We start from the raw sequence: 16867 nt of genomic DNA, 5'->3' as shown, positions 1-16867 counted from the left end.
CCATAATTAGATACAGTCTGTTAATCATCCTCTGGACTTGAGCATTCTGGCTTTGCTTGAAAATCCAGCAATTCCCATGTCTACCTCTAATACACACGGGTCCAGGCTCTGGTTTTGGTCTTTACAACATACTTTAAGGGTTACAAAAAGTAAAGAGAGTCCATTAAGACTGAGATTCTACCATCTACCACTGGCCCTTGTGCAATTCAGCTATGATTTTTGAGCTCCAATTTACTCATCTATAAAGTGGGCTGAAGTTTAGAGGACAGAATACATATAAAAGCATCTTTAAATTATAAACCAACATATACAAGCAGTATGATATACACACTCAACATACTGACTGAATGAATCAAGTATGTGTAGCATATCATTAGATTTTCATGGTAGTTTATCAAATATCTAAGCTTGTTGAGACAAAGGATACATTTTAATAGGGTATATTTACATGTGATATACTTTATTTTACTCCTACTTCTTCAAAAACAAAATCTTACAAGGAATTTTGTGATCAGACAGCAATAAACAAATTTTTCCAATACAGTTGACCTTTGAACAACACAGAAGTTAGGGGCACTGACCCCCCCCCCACAGTTAAGAATCCACATATACCTTTTGACTCCTCCAAAAATAACTACTAATAGCCTACTGTTGACCTGAAGCCTTAATAACACACAGAGTTGATTCATACATATTTTGTATATTTGTTTGTATTATATATTTTTACGATAAAGTAAGCTAGAGAAAAGAAAATGTTATAAAAAATATAAGAGAAAATACATTTACAGTACTGCACTGTATTCATCATAAAAAAATCCATGTAAAAGTGGATTCATGGTTCATAGTGCAGTTCATACCCATATTGTTCAAGGGTCAACTGTATTTCATTTCTAAGAAAAAAATAACTTTTAACTCATTCTAGAAATACATTATATTTTTGAAACTCTCATTTGATAATCAAGTTTGCAGTTTAGAAAAAAATAGAAAAAAATTATAGCAAGTTTATAGTGTAGGGGGAAAAATAGAAGGAAAAATGAGAAAAGATTTCTAGTACTCACATTGGCTCCTAACGCAAGCCAAACACCAGGTCTGGCATTAATTAATGAACTCAATTCCTCCATAGTTTGAAGAGTATGTAAATTTAGCTCTATGGGATTGCCAAGGGCAAAGGTGTTATAAATGTATCCAAGTCCATCTGGCTTAAAATGTCTCTGTCCTGCTCAACTGTGGGCCTTGAACTACACACCCTTCCAAACACTAATGCTTTTCTTCCTATTCCACAACTGCTCCTTCTCAGTTTCTTCAACGTTTCCACTACCTTCCAAGTAATACCTTTGCCAGTATGACAGAGTAATAGTACCGTGTGTAGGCTTTACCCAACCTCAGAGTCCAATCCTGCATCCTCCTTTCTTATCAGTGCTTTTCACCTCCAGTTCCGTGGTTTAAAATACTATTTATATGCTATTAATTCCTAGGTTTATATCTGCATTGACTTCTCAGCTGATCGCCCAGACTCCTTTATAAATGTAATCTAATACCGCCAACATCTCAGAGTGATTATACCCAAAATGGACCTATTGACCTTACTGCCCACCCAAACCTATTGTTCCTACATTCCTTCCTAACTCAGTAAATGGAAGAATATTCTTCCAGAGACTCAAACCAAAAATCTAGAGTTATGCTAAATTTCTTCCTTATTCAAGTAAGTCAGCAAGTCTACGTCCAAAATATATCTAGAATTCCATTTACTCTTCTCCTTCCAATTCCATTATTGGCATGCTATCTAAACCAACCATCATCTCTTGTAAAGCCTGGTCTCCCAGCTCTCACCAATGCTTACTCTGTGCTATTCACAGGAACCAGAATACACACCAGATCAGGTCATGTTCTTGCTTTAAGACCCTTCAGTGGCTTCCAACTGTCAGGAGAGTAAAATCCAAATGTGTTGCCATGACACAAGACCCTGCAGGGTTGATCCTGCATCCTAGCCTGGCCTCATACCAAACTATTCTGACCATGCTCCAGCCACATTGGGGTCTTTCAATTTCTCCAACATGACAATTCCTTCTCACCTCACAGCTTTCTACCTACTTACCCCTTGTTTGCAATGTTCTTTATGCAGGACTCCTCATTCTACAGGTCTTAGCCAAATGTCATCACCTCAGAAAAGTCTTTTTTGCCTACCTTATGTCTCAAGTAAGCTACTCTTCTTCCTCTCAGTTATATCTATATCTATGTTACCCTATTTTCTTTTAAACACTGAGCATATTCTCACAACATTCTTATTTACCTGTTTAGCATGTCTTCCCTAATACCACAGACTTCTCAAAAGACATAACCTTGCTTGTATTGTTACCTCTCTATCTTTAGCCTAGCAGAGTGTTCAGCACCTAGTAGGTAATACTTACTGATTGAATGAATAAACAAATATGGCAAGATACTATTTTTTGGTCCTAAATTTTACATAAAAAAAATCTCAGTCCTTTTTTTCTTTTTCCTTTAAAGAAACAACTTCAGCCGATACAAATGATTACTCCTAGAATACACTCTGGAATCAAAAAGTATATTAAAGCAAATAAATTTTATCTATACCTTCCCTTGGAACTTCTCCTACTACCTTTCGAGAAAACTTCTTCACAATTTAAATGTGCTGATTCCAGGAAACAAGCTACCCCAACCCATCAAAACATTTTTAACTTACTCTTTGACTCCTACCCTGAGTTCTACAATCTGACGAGACTGTATATGCCAAATGAAGCACTTTGGAATGAGAACAAGGAAACTATAATGCTTTGCATTTCTCCATTATAAATTTGGTTTCCTGAAATCAGAGGATAAGGCTAAAATCCATCATCTTCTAGAAATGACCGCTCAGGTATGATAAAAAGCAGAATATGCTAAGTTTCCATTTCCCTTTCCAATTCCTAAGAATCTGACATCCTATAATAGACTTTATTCATCTTGATCTCTTTTTCATCAATAAAATGTCAGTGCTAAAAGGCTGTAACAACCAGGAAATAATTTTGAGCAATTTTGACTTTCCTGTTGAGAACTGTTCTGGCCCACTAGTCACGAGGGACAAGAAGCAGGGAAATTTCATAAAATCCTTCTCTTTACAATGCCAGCTTGGAGTTGCTCCAGGAGCAAGTCTTTTGGAGTTCATGTGTGTGGTATTTAGATCAGGGAAAGGCAAAATGCATGAGAACAAATGGAAAATGCTTACAGTAGTCTCTGCACTGACTTGCCTAAGTACGGCCTGAACCTTACCACACACATTTACACATACCAAAAAGGTAAGAATGAAAGCATTCAGGAAAGAATAAGCAGTGCATACGCAATGGTAACAAAGCTCCTTGGATATAGGAAATTGAATACCAGATAGTTCAGGGATCCAAGGAAAAAGGGGAGGAAGCTGGCTTTCATCTACAATGATGAAGCAGTGTAGATGTAAAATGGATAAAATGGAACACAGACGTTTCTGTATATTTGAGCAGAAAAGTTTTTATATGTTATATAACACTGTGTAAAAATTAAAAGAAATTTATACACACATCCAGATGAACATAAATTTATTTCACTTTCACTTTTTCATAGCCCTTGCAAAGACCTGGAGTAGATGCATCAAAAAAAAGCAGTGAAAGCACACAAGAAGCCGACTCTTTTTTTCTCTCATCCCTTCTCTCATCAATCCTTCTACAAGGGTATTTCTGAGAAAGGAATCCCTGGTAAACCATTATGTCAATCATATCACCAAAAGCCTTTTAATGAAATTACTCCTTGTATGTACAGGGGGCATGCTGACCCTTTCTAACCTGAGAGATGTTTATACCCCATTGGACAAAACTAAAAAGCCACTAAAAAAGCTACACAAATTCTAGGAGTTTTAAGAGAATAAGTAGTTTACATTGTTTCTACCCATGTCACCTGTTTAAAAAAAAATTCCAATTAAAAACTCAAATATGGGTTGGCTTACCTATTTTTGTAATTTCTTCAGCAAAGTATGGGTCATTCAAGTCAACATCAGAAGGAAGTTCATCTTCACTGGCCTCTTCAGCAAGAGCCTTAAAGTTGAATATAAAAATATATTAAGTTTATTACAAAGACCATGAAAGAAAATCCTATCATTTCCTTTAAATCAAATAGTTCAATCTAGAATTAAACCAGTTTTTAAAATGGATTGGTTTGTAAAGTAACTCCCATCTGAGTTATTCTTTTGTTTGTTCAACAAATATTTATGGAATATTTAATAAATACAGAAAACCATGTAGGGTTTTTGGAAAAATGAAAGCTATCAGATATATGGTTTCTGTCTTTAAAAATTTTACAATCTAAAAAAAGCTAGACACATAAACAGACACATATATCTGTAATAGTAGTTCAAGCTAAGAAGTGCTAGAAGAGGCAAAAATGAAATGATACATTCAAAAGAGAAGAACACTTTTATGTGGCTGACAGTGAAAAGAGGTGGCCTTTTCGCTCACAAAACTGAGAAATCACAGTGACTATCAATAGTTTGAAGTAGTACATTATGGGTTATCATTTAAATTATTACTTAAAACAATTTATTTGCTGGTTAAAGTGACTATTTTTTTTTTTTAAGATTTTATTTATTTATTTGACAGAGAAAGACAGCCAGCGAGAGAGGGAACACAAGCAGGGGGAGTGGGAGAGGAAGAAGCAGGCTCCCAGCGGAGGAGCCTGATGCGGGGCTTGATCCCAGACCGCTGGGATCACGCCCTGAGCCGGAGGCAGACGCTTAACGACTGAGCCACCCAGGCGCCCCAAGAAAGTGACTTTTTTATTATGAAAATTAAAACATATAAAAAGCAGTAAGAACAGCTTAATGAAGCTCTGGTTCTTATCACCCAGTTTCAATAATTATCTTGTTTTATCTGTAATCCACCCCGAAAACCCTTTGGCAATTTTTAAGAACTGTTGGTTAAATTTTTCCTAATTAAATTTGAACAGTCTACTAAATTAGAATATTAAATTAAAAATCAAGCCTATAAAATAAATAGAACATATGAACTAAGATCAGACTAACCAGATTGAGTTTTATTCCCAGGAATCTAAAAAATGAGTCATTGTAACAAAAATATTTAGAGTGCATATTGTTAAACATCACCCTGCATGCTGAAGACCCACCAAGCCCTAAAGACTGTTCATTTTGAAATTAATATCCCTTTTAAGATTTATTTATTTTAGAGAGAGAGAGAGAACGAACACAAGAGGGAGGGGCAGAGGGAATCTCAAGCAGACGCGGCAATGAGCAAGGAGATCGATGCAGGACTGGTTCACGACCCTGAGATCATGACCAGAGCTGAAACCAAGAGTCAGATGCTTAACCGACTGTACCACCTACGTGCCCCAATATTAATATCCTTTTACAAACAAGAGATTCTAAAAATTTTTCACTGAACTCTTACAGTAGATTCAGTAATAATATGATGTTTCTAACAAAGATTATGGAACACCTACATATCTAACTACACATCTATTCACATATTTAACTGCTTTTAGATCTAAACTATAGCTATATCAACTATGACACATAAACGTGTATTCATTTCTTTAGTAATAATTTCTCAATTTCAAAATTGAAGTCACACAGAGGAAAAGGGGAAAAATATTTTTAACATGAAGGAAATTCTTAAAATTCTTCTCTATATGAACAACTGTGGATGGAAGGGATCTGCTGGAATCCTGCACCGATTCAGCACAGAGCACTGGGTCTAGAGCAGACTGGCTTTCAACAGATGTATTTTAATGGCAGTAATAAAACGAGTTGTCTTAGCCCAGTGAAATGAAAGAGTAAAAGCACAGGCTCGATGTGCCCAGCAAATGAAAATCAGAAAGAATAGCTGCTAAAGAACTCAGAACAAGTGACCACTTTATTGACCCAAAAAGGACCCACCTGTAAGATTTACAATAAACTGATGGCTTAATAACTTGTGAAATTATTCCATTTAGAAGATATTTTACTGCCTACTTAGTTTTAAAAGAAGTTCTAAGGAAGAAGAGAGGCAGCCTATCAATGGGGACAGGGCTCTTACGCTCTATTCTCATTTTATTATCTATTTCCAGAAACACTGACTAAAATAGAAGAGTATTAAAAATCCCTCCAGTGCATCATTCAATTTTGCAGCCCTCTATCTTTACAAGCACTGAAAGTCACAGCTGTACCAAAAACACAAGCTTCTGTAGGACAGAGAGAAACAATACCATACAGTAGAAAGGACACTGGAGTGAGAGATCTGGATTCTGGTCTCAGCCTGGTCATTAACGAGCTGTGGAGCCAGAGATAAATCAGTTCTTTTCCTACAACTATAATGCATCAAGATTGGACTAAATCAAATCATTTAAGATTACTCAAAATGCAAAATTCTGTGATTACTGATACTATCTTAAGACAATAACCGTACTGCTAGAATGCTGCATTTCAGTGATAAGTTAGGGTATTTTTAGTGGCAAAAACCATTAAGTGGTCTCTGCTATTTCTAAGGACTCTGACTGTGGAAAAGATGTTTTCCTCAAATAATGGGAGTTAAATCAGATTTTTTTTTTTTTAAAGATTTTATTTATTTATTCGACAGAGATAGAGACAGCCAGTGAGAGAGGAAACACAAGCAGGGGGAATGGGAGAGGAGGAAGCAGGCTCATAGTGGAGGAGCCTGATGTGGGGCTTGATGCCATAACGCCGGGATCACGCCCTGAGCCGAAGGCAGACGCCTAACCGCTGTGCCACCCAGGCGCCCCTAAATCCGATTTTTAAGACAACATATTAGCGCAGAGGAAATACCCTTCGTTAAAGGGATTTAATGACAGATGTTAATAGATCCATATGATAATACTGAAATGTGAAAAATTCAGGTTGAGAAATGTGGAGAAAAAATTTCACTATGTCAAAAATTTCTGTATGTAGGGGCGCCTGGGTGGCACAGTTAGTTAAGTGTGCGACTCTTGGGTTTTGGCTCAGATCGTGAACTCAGGGATATGAGCTCGAGCCTTACACTGGGCTCTGCGCTTAGCGCAGAGTCTGCTTAAGATTCTCTCCCCTCTCTCTCTGCCCCTCCAGCTTGTGCTCTCCCTCTAAAATAAATAAGTAAATCTTAAAAAAAATTCTGTATGTATATATCCTCAAGTAAAAAAATCTGTATGCATTTTTCTTCCTCAAAAACACAAACAGAATTGAACTGTTTTATATTCAGGTATCAACTAAACTATGTATTTTACTTAGGTGGCATATAAAGGTAAAATACTAGAGCACTGTAGTTTAAGTGGTTCTGGGCTTTTATTAGGATTTGTACCTCATTACATCGCTTTGCAGAAAATACTTAAGCTACTGGGTTTTCCTTTTCCTTTTTTTAAAATTGTGATGATAACAAGGCCTATTTTACTGAATGGCTACATTATGAGATAATGGATGCCAAGCACCTGGTACCTTCTGATACATCATTGTTGTTCAATAAATATTTGCTCAAAATTTCATTGATACCTTTTGTTTCTTCTTTAGTCTTTTTTTCTCTTTCTTCTTTTCTAAAAATTGTTCCCAAGGGGTCAATTTATCTTTTCCTTCCAATTTGTTTTTGACCATCTCTTCTGCACTTTCTTTTAGACCTAAGAAAAAACACAAATAGGGTTCAGTTTAAAATATTATATCTTCATTCATTAAAAATGTAATTTACCAAACAAGGTAATTTACATATATTTACCAGAGTAACAAAATAAAATGCAACACTAAATTGTGCAATACTCCAAAATCAGAGTAATATAGGATCAACTCATATCAAAGCTATTTCCTAACAAAAAACAATAATAAACTTAACCAAAGCAAAATAAACAAACCCAGCAACTTGATACATAGTTGGGACACTGAAGAAAAATCTTTTATTTAGGTTCAGATTTCATTTCTCTATATTTAATTGCTTTGAGACTCTAAGAAAAATCCTGGAACAAAATCTTCTCAGGATATGACTACTAATCATTTTTGATGGCAAATAGATAAGCGGTCTTTAACATAATTATCTCTAATTGCTTCTGTTGCCCAAATAAAAGACTGCATTCCCTGTAAACTATAGGTGACCAAAAAAATTGATTAGTAAGGTAATCCTTGTTGAAATACCCCAAGAGAAAGAATTCTTATAATCTCTCCTCAAGTCCTCTGTGAGATACATCCTTATGATCAAAAGGACCACCAAGTTCAGAATCCACTTTGTATGGTTTACCTCTTTCAGTGTTATTTGCTCTCGTACTTCCATCTTTAAAGGTCCTTATTTCTTATATTCTACAGTTCCTAATTCGTGTTTCTAGGTGGCTTAGGTAATAACCGGACTAAATGAGAGTGAGAAAGAAAAGCCCTGAGGCTGACCTTATCAGTTCTTGAAGACCCTCACTACTGCCAAAGTAAAGGAAATGTGATTATTGTGCTGCTACCTTTGATAATAAAGACGTTTGTTTTATTTTGTAGTATTTTTTGGACACCACGGTTCGGTTTGGGGAGGAGGCAGCTTCACTATTTATATCACACGATATTCATTTCAGAAAAACAATACTTAAGGGGATGATTCAAAATGTTTTTTAAGAGAGACATGGTCAATCCAGATCATCTTCCCAGATACAATCTAAATTTTAAGGTGAAAGCAATCCTAAGGATATAACAATTCCTTTTTTTCCTGATGAATATACTGAGACTAAGAGCATTCAGCAACTTGCCGAAGAACACGCAGAGAGGAAGACACATGATATAACTGCCTGGTTATCCTCTATACTATGACCAGATACATCTAAAATGCTGGTTTGACCCAGAATAAAGAAATGTATAAAGTGAATGAATAGTCAAAAGCTTTGGGCCTCAGGTTCCTTATCTGCAAAAGGAGGTTGGTCTAGATCAGAAGCATGCAACCCTTCCACCCACATACACCTTTTTTCCCCCTCAAAGAAAATATTTGGTAGAAATCCAAACATATAACAACTAGAAGTAGTGTTTTGGGTCTTGTGCCTCAAAGAACAGGCTGAAACAGCTGGAACAGATGATCTCTAAGGTCCCTTCCTTGGCTTTTAAGCCAAGACTTAATCTTCAAATTTCTATGACTTAGAAAAGTATCAAATTATCTGCATACTCAAGGTTATGTAGATTTGTTTTTATGATGTACTGGTAAGATCTTGGATTTATTGAACACTAAATCAGAAACACAACTCTTAATTCAAAGATGTTTCTTATGAGGAAAATACAATTCTCTTTACTAAACTGTTTTTAAGAGAAATGTGAACTGTATAAATGATGTCCAGATCTTTGACTGAATCAACAGATATACAGAATTTAGGAAATGTAAACTGGGATCCTTACTTGGGAGAAAGCAGCAAATCCTGACAAAAGAAGTTGATTTTAAATCACAAAATAATAGGTTTATATATTATGCCTGTGGGTTAGCATACAATCAGTCCAGTCTAATTCTACATGCACAGTATTGTATTATTAGATATGATGTTTAAATAATCTTTAAGGTATTCTAGTATAATTTCCTCAAACATTAAGAAAGACTTTATTACTCCAAAATACTGAATTAATATATTTAGATATTTTCTTTTTCACCAAAGAGTATCCTCTGTTTAATTTTGATCCTTGAAACTTACTATGATGCTAAGGAAAGTTCTGTATCATTCTCTTTTAGGTGACTAGGACATTGCTTTGATGTGTCTTAATTACTTTCTACTCCACATGTAGGGTCTTAATCTTTTTTGGGAACATGGATACCTTGAGAATTTGATAAAAGATACAGAATCTCTTCCTGAAAACACTGTACTGGGAAAACTTGCACACAGCGTTCAGGGGCTTATGGATACTCAATGCTCATTTCTGTGTAAGGATCTAAGGGTCTCAGGCAAAGAACATTTACAGGGGCAGTAGAGGTCTACACGAAGATGCAAGGCAAGCTCCCATAACTTCAAAACTTAGAAGCACTGACATTTGTAGGTTCTACAGCAGGGTTCCTCATATCAGCACTGTTGTCATTTGGACCAGATAATTCTCTGTTGTAAGGAATTATCCTATACATTGTAAGGAGTTTATCAATATCTCTGCACTATCCACTAGATGCTAATAGCCCCAGTCATAAAAATAAAAAATGTCTCCAGATATTGTCAAATGTCTTCTTGGGAACAAAATCACCCCTAGTTGAGAACCACTGTTCTAGACAATGATTAGAAGTCATTTCTGAAAAGAAGGGCTATTTCATCATTTGCATCACATAAGTTATGTGTTATTTTATTTGGTACTTGATTATATAACGTCTTTTTCACGTTAGCGTTTTCTCCCAACTAAACCAAAGGCAGCTACAAGTCACCTTCTTTTGTATTCCATAATATTTAACATAGTGCCAGACACATAGTAAGTACTTAATAAACACTTAATTGATCTGTTTTGAAGGAAGAATTCTTATTTCAAGCCAACTGTTTGATCTTACAAGTTTGGAACATACTCTCTCCAACAGAAAATGAATCAAATCTTTAGGATATAAATATAAATGGCCTTTATCCCAAAGTGGCGTGTGTGTGTGTGTAAGGACCTATAGTTCTAGAATAATTCATGAAATATTATTCTCAGAAAATACTTAATATTTTTTTGGTATTTAGCCTGTTTATAACAACAAAGAAATGTTCTCTTCGGTTAAACACAGTCTGTAATTTTTTTGCCTGGCTCTCACTTAAACACACCAAATGTGTATTAAGTACAATGACAAACACATTGCAGTGAATTAACACAACACCATGATAACTTAAAAATGCTTTGTTCTCATTGTCATCATGAGGTCATTTAAATCTCTTGCCACAGATCACAGTTGTTTATGTTCTGGTTCTTAAAAATATGTCCATCCCAGAAGTCTCTTGGCATATGCACAAGAACATTCTTCAGACAGTTTCAGCCTCATTTGAGAGCAGCCACTATGTACCTAAAAAACAACTTCATTATAACTGTTTTTAGTTTTGTACAAATTTGTTTTTAAAAATTGTAAGTGTATAGCCAAAGACTGCTGAATTAGTTAAAAATAACATCAATTATCCTACAAATAAGGGGTAGAAAACTCTTTCAAAGCCAACCATGAATACGGATGACTCAATTATGACAATAATTTAAGTGCAATCCATTCAGAATTATTTTGGCAGTTTGCATACATAAATACTTTTAAATATGCTTTCAAAATCCAATAAAACAAAAGTACACATTTCTCCTGAACTTACTCATTTGAAATATTTGAAAAGTCTTCAACAGGCAGGACATGAATAACTTCAATTAACTAGGTACTACAGTTGGTTTAAAACTAAATGCATGTTTTAAGATTTCTGATATAAGCTGAAACCGGCACTTCTTTTTAAATGAGGACTTAGGATCCATTGGGAATATTTATGAACATTTATGGCTCTATCTTTACTTATGGTTGTATGTTTAAATCAAACAGTGTAACACAATTCCAAAGTAGCTTTTAAAATGCAACTAACTACCACCACCACCACTGCACTGGAACTCCCAACTTGGAATTCACTCTGGGTATAAGGGTTTTAGAGGAAAACCACCAACCATGTCCTGAGGAACACTGACATCAAAGGCACCCCTTCAAACTGGCCAATTATCCTCAATGGTGTGGGGAGAGGCAAGAACACTTACTTATATAATAGAGGTCACAGGAATACTTGGTCCCTATGAGTAATGGGGATCTTCACCAGTGGCATTTTTTTCCTCCATGGTAATCAAGTGACTATGTACTTAGGATATCCTCAAAGCATATTGGTTAAGTCAAACTATCCATCTTTATAATGAGAAAGATGAAGATTTGAAATGTTTTGAACTTGGTTCAAGACTTGTTCAGAACAAGAAATTGTTTAGAACATGTTCAGAATTTGGTTATCTCTTATTTTAACTTCTGTAAGTCCCTCTCTCTTCAATTCTTACAGTACTATATTCCTTTATTCTGTACCATTTATCACAGTTGCAACTTCATAACTTGTGTGGTTTTAAAACTTATTATTAATGGATATCTCCTTTATTAGCTTGCAAGCTCCATGAGGGTAGAGGCCATTCATAGCTTATCTCCCTACCAGTCCCAGTGACAGTCACCCTGTTGGCTAGTGGAGGGCCTACTACACATACCTAATAAAAGCCTGTTGACAACCGAAAGGATAAACAAGTCAAATGTGTTGCCAACCATACGGAGAGAGGGCAACAATGCATGAAACTACAAAAGTAAAATAACGACTAGTTTGGGGGACAGTAGTAAACAGTAAAAATTACCAGTCAGCCAGAACCAAAAATGCTCTTTTTTTTATTCACTTAATACTGTTAGAATACTGTTATACCTACTATATGGAAACAACACAGACATCTACAATAAAGATGATAATGATAAGAGAGTACAGGTAAGCTACTTAGACTGGAAATAATTTCTCACGTAACATTTAATTTGGTCTCTCCTAAAACATTCAATGAGATATCCATAGAGGATACCTCCAAAGTATGTACTGAATGAATAAACGTTAATGCTTTTTGCTGTTGCTGATTATCTAAAAGCTATTTCAGTGTGTAGCAACTGTTTTACATTTGTCTTGAATTTGACCCTCTACTCTAAGCTCTTCTAAATCTCCTTTTACTCTTCCTTAGAATGATGCCTTCCATTTGTAAGTATTTTCAATTTACTGTGAACCAAGCTGTCCCTGCTTCTTAGAATTGAATGTTCTTAAAAAGCTGACTTCAAATACAAGACATTTGGGCCTCATTAGGGAGCTATTGTTTTCTGTATCTGTAAAATTTCTTTTTTTTGCCTTTCAAATAGCTTGTAATCACAATGTACATAATAACAAGCCATCCTAATAATAACAGAGTAAAATTCTGGCTGAGTTTGTTGAAGCCATTATGCTATTTAATTTATGGCAAAGAAGAATGACAAACTGCCTATTTTACTGTTATTTTTTACACGTTAGTGTTTACAGACAAGGTAGAAAGTAAATATAAAACTTTTAAGTGAATGGCTAAGATGTAAGGAAACAAAGGGGATTTTTTGGAGTCCAGTCACAATAAGAAAACTCAAACTAGCTCAGAAGCAATGACTTTCCCTTGGGGACATACCCTATTCCAATAGTGTCCAGCATGGATCTTGGGTTTTAATGGGCTTCTAGCCAAGGCGGCAGGATACCAAGTTTGGAGCCTGATTATGGTGGAAGGTCACACTGGAGACAACTACCATGAAGCCAGGATCCTTAAGGGTGCCTTTCAGAGGTGCTGTCCTTCCTCCAAAAACTTAAGAGAGAATACATGCCTTTTTGGGCTTTGGCTTTGAGCAGAACAAGGGAAGCAAAAACACGTTTTTCCCCCAGAGAATTTATAACCACAAGCCCACAAATCCATGGGTTTGTGGCTGGAATTCACACTATCTGTGTGGCCCCAAATACCCCAAACCAAAAATTTGGTTTCAATTGGTCTTGGATTGGAAGTGCCCTTAGGCAATCTGGCAAATACTCTCTCAAGCACTCTCTAAAGACGTACTTTTGACCCAAGCCTCTGAGAATTCCCATAGGTAAAGAAAGATCCAAAAACAATGAGATCACAAAAAGATTTCAATATGAACCAGAGTAAGCAGAAACAAAATAATACAAAAGCCAGACCTATAGAGACTACAGATTTTGGAATGATCAGATATAGAATAAAAAATCAGCACATTAAAAAAAAAAAGAGAGAAAATTAAAAGATGATCGAAAGTATGAGACAGATTTGGAAAAGAAAAAAAAAACTTCCTCAAATAAAACATATAACTGAAATAATAAAGTCAATAGCCAAGTTAAACAGCAGCCTGTAAGAAGCAGAGAAAAAGTTAATGAACTGAAAGACAAATTGAAGAAATTACCCAGCATGATACATAGGTTCAAAAGTATGGAACAGGTGAGTTATCAGATATAGAATGAGAAGGCACCACACATATCAAATAGGATTTTCAGAAGGAAAATAGAGAGAACATGAGGAAAAGGCAATATTTTTAAGAGAAATTAATAGAAGTTTACAGAACTGATGAAAGATACTAATCTTTAAGACTCTGGGTATCCAATTAACTCTACACAAGATTGAAGCTACCAAGCAGAAGCATGACCTAGGTAAACTGTAATGACATTCTAGAACATTAAAGTATTTTAAAAGCCAGGGACAAAAAAACAGCACTGTGGAGCAGGGCACGCGTGTTCTTTAGTTACACTTGTTTCTTTACCTATAACTGCCAAAAGGAGTCAAGGCGGACCCTCGTGAGCTCACAGTAAATTTGCCTGTCCCCAGAAAGGGGTTAGGACAGTGATTAGCTTGGTGCATCCATGGCAACACCAGATACCTTTCCTTCCTTCCCTAAACCCTCAACGCTCGCAGCCTCACCACCAAAATCTGCCTTACACCCACCAGAAATAATCTCTGTGCCTTTTATCCCTACTCATTTTGGTCACCACAAAAAGCCCCTAATCATCAGGTTCCCCCTAATCTCCCATGTTTTCATTCTCAGAAGTTAACTATACATCCACTCTTCTGCCACTATTTCTCTTCCCCTCCAACTCTCTACCACTAAATTCTCTGGAATTCACAGTGCATTATCAGTAAACACTCAATTAGTGTATCTCTGAACATTTTCTGCATCCTCTTGCTCTAACTGAAACCTGGCTCTCCCCTGAAGATATTGCAAACTACAGCACTTGCAAGTAGTTTGTTGTTGTTGGAGCTTGTTTTCTTCAAGGAGCCCTCAAGCAATTGTCATTAGTGCTCTTTATCCAGTTTAAGAAGTGTGGTACAGGTCCAGGGATAGACAATAAAAGACTAATAAAACAGAGAACCAAGCAACAGATCCATGCAGTTTTGAAACTTTGGTACATGACAGAGGTGACATGTCAGATTATTGAAGTGAGAGATTATTCAATAAATGGAACAGGATAAAAAGTTCCATGTAGAAGATGATGAAATTGGATGTCTAACATATTGTATAAAAAATCAACTCCTGATGAATCAAGGACTTCAATGTCAAACACATTAGAACTAACTACCTGTAGTAGAAAATAAAGATGAATATCGGTCTCATCTGTATAGAAAAGCATTTTGTAGATGAAACACAGAAATCACTAATTATAAAAGGAAAGATTGTTTTAACAATATTAAAGTCAAGAACTTTTATTCATTAGATAAACCTCCGAGAGAGTGTCTGTGGCAAGGGTTAGGGTGGGGAAGAGTTTCATATAGAAGAAGATATTTACTATCCTATAAAAGACAAAGGACTAGTATCAAAGATAAATAAGGAACTCCTAAAAGTCAGCCATAAAAAGCACAAATATAACAGAAAAATAGCCAAAAGACATTTATGAGTATTTCACTGAGAAGGAAACATATGGCCAATACATATGAAAAAATATTCATTAGTGAGAAGAGAAGTGCAAATCAAGACTGCTGGTGGGAGTGTAAACTAATATCAACACAAAAGAATTTAGTATTTCATCTGTAAAGTTGAACATTCACACACCCAACGATCCAGCAACTACATTCGTTGATAAATACCTAGAAAACCTTAAACACCTACCAGAAGATGCATAGAAATGTTCCTAACAACAGGATTCATCATAGTAAAGAACATCCCAAATGCATATCCAACAGAATGGATATATAAACTGCGGTATACACACTCAAATGAATGAGCTACAGTTACACAAAATATGGATAAATCTTAGCAATATAATGCTGCGTGAAAAAAAATCAGTCCCCAAAGATTTTTTAAGTGTCTAAAACAAACCCACAACACTCCCCCCAATGTTAACAAAGTTAACAGCTCTAATTGATATAATTTAATAGTTTTTAATATACTCACAAGTATGTGCAACCATCACTAGTCAATTTTAGAACATTTACTTTTCCTCAAAAAGACACTCTTTACTTCCTTTCTCTATAGATTTTTTTACTCCGGATATTTCAAATAAAATACGTGGTCTTTTGTGATTGACTTCTTTTACTTAGCATATTTTCAAGGTTCATCCACTTTGTAGCATACATCAGTACACCTCATTCCTTTTGATGCACTCAACGCTTTTTAGGAATACTTATATATGAAATGAAAGTATATAAAATGGAAAGCCAAAGAGTGAATGCTGAAATCTGAATGATGGTTATAACAGGTATGGAGAAGTAAGGGAAATCAAAAGGATAAATGTAAGCTATTGGATGGTTCTAGCTTTTGTAGTGGGTTCACTTGTTAATTACTACAAATAAATAAATAAAAGGGCCATGCTGGACCAATGATGAAAGTGTCCTAATCCAAGGATTAGAATTAATTTAATTATATGAACTAGAGGCACAAAAGAATAAAGGAACAAGTTTAATAAAGTTGACTATATCATTTCTGTTCTTCAAATATCATGAAGAGTAAAAAGACAAATTACAAAGAATATATTTGAAAAATATATGACTGATACACACCAGTCCAGAATATATGAAGAACTCCTATGAATCACTAAAACAAAGAATAACATAAAAATGGTCAAAAGACTAAACAGGCATTTCACAGATGAGGAAATAAAAATGTTCTTCCTCATTAGTAATTAGGCAAATGCCTGACCAAGCCTTTAACTTAAGTCAGGTCATATCCTTCCACTTCCTATTTCAGTTAGAGTAAAAGCTAAAGTCCATTCAGAGGTCTCAAAACCCTCTGAGATTTGCTCATCTCTCTTCCCTTGTCTTCTACTACTGTCCATTCCCTGGCTCATTCTGCTCCAGCCACTGCTGCTTCTGAAATGTTCTTGGACAAATCAGAAATGCTCCCCCTCAGGGCTTTTGCATTTATTGTTTCCTCTGCCTGAAATGCTCTTC

General features: G+C 35.6%; 1 protein-coding gene across 3 annotated transcripts in view; it reads right to left on the bottom strand.

Moving 5' to 3' along the window:
* Nucleotides 1–16867, bottom strand: part of ESF1 (ESF1 nucleolar pre-rRNA processing protein homolog) — a 63261-nt gene that overhangs the window by 9579 nt on the left and 36815 nt on the right. For all 3 annotated transcript variants that reach the window (XM_008703362.2, XM_040637972.1, XM_008703361.2), the window contains 2 exons: nt 7496–7617; nt 3974–4061 (listed from right to left, as the gene is read on the bottom strand). In XM_008703362.2, coding sequence (XP_008701584.1) covers nt 3974–4061; nt 7496–7617 — 210 coding nt within the window. The remainder of the gene's footprint in view (nt 1–3973; nt 4062–7495; nt 7618–16867) is intronic.

Source organism: Ursus maritimus, unplaced genomic scaffold (assembly GCF_017311325.1).
Source record: "Ursus maritimus isolate PB19 unplaced genomic scaffold, ASM1731132v1 scaffold_22, whole genome shotgun sequence".
NCBI classification, from domain to species: Eukaryota; Metazoa; Chordata; class Mammalia; order Carnivora; family Ursidae; genus Ursus; species Ursus maritimus.
Note: the sequence above shows the minus strand (reverse complement) of the source record. Positions and strands in the feature narration are given on the sequence as shown.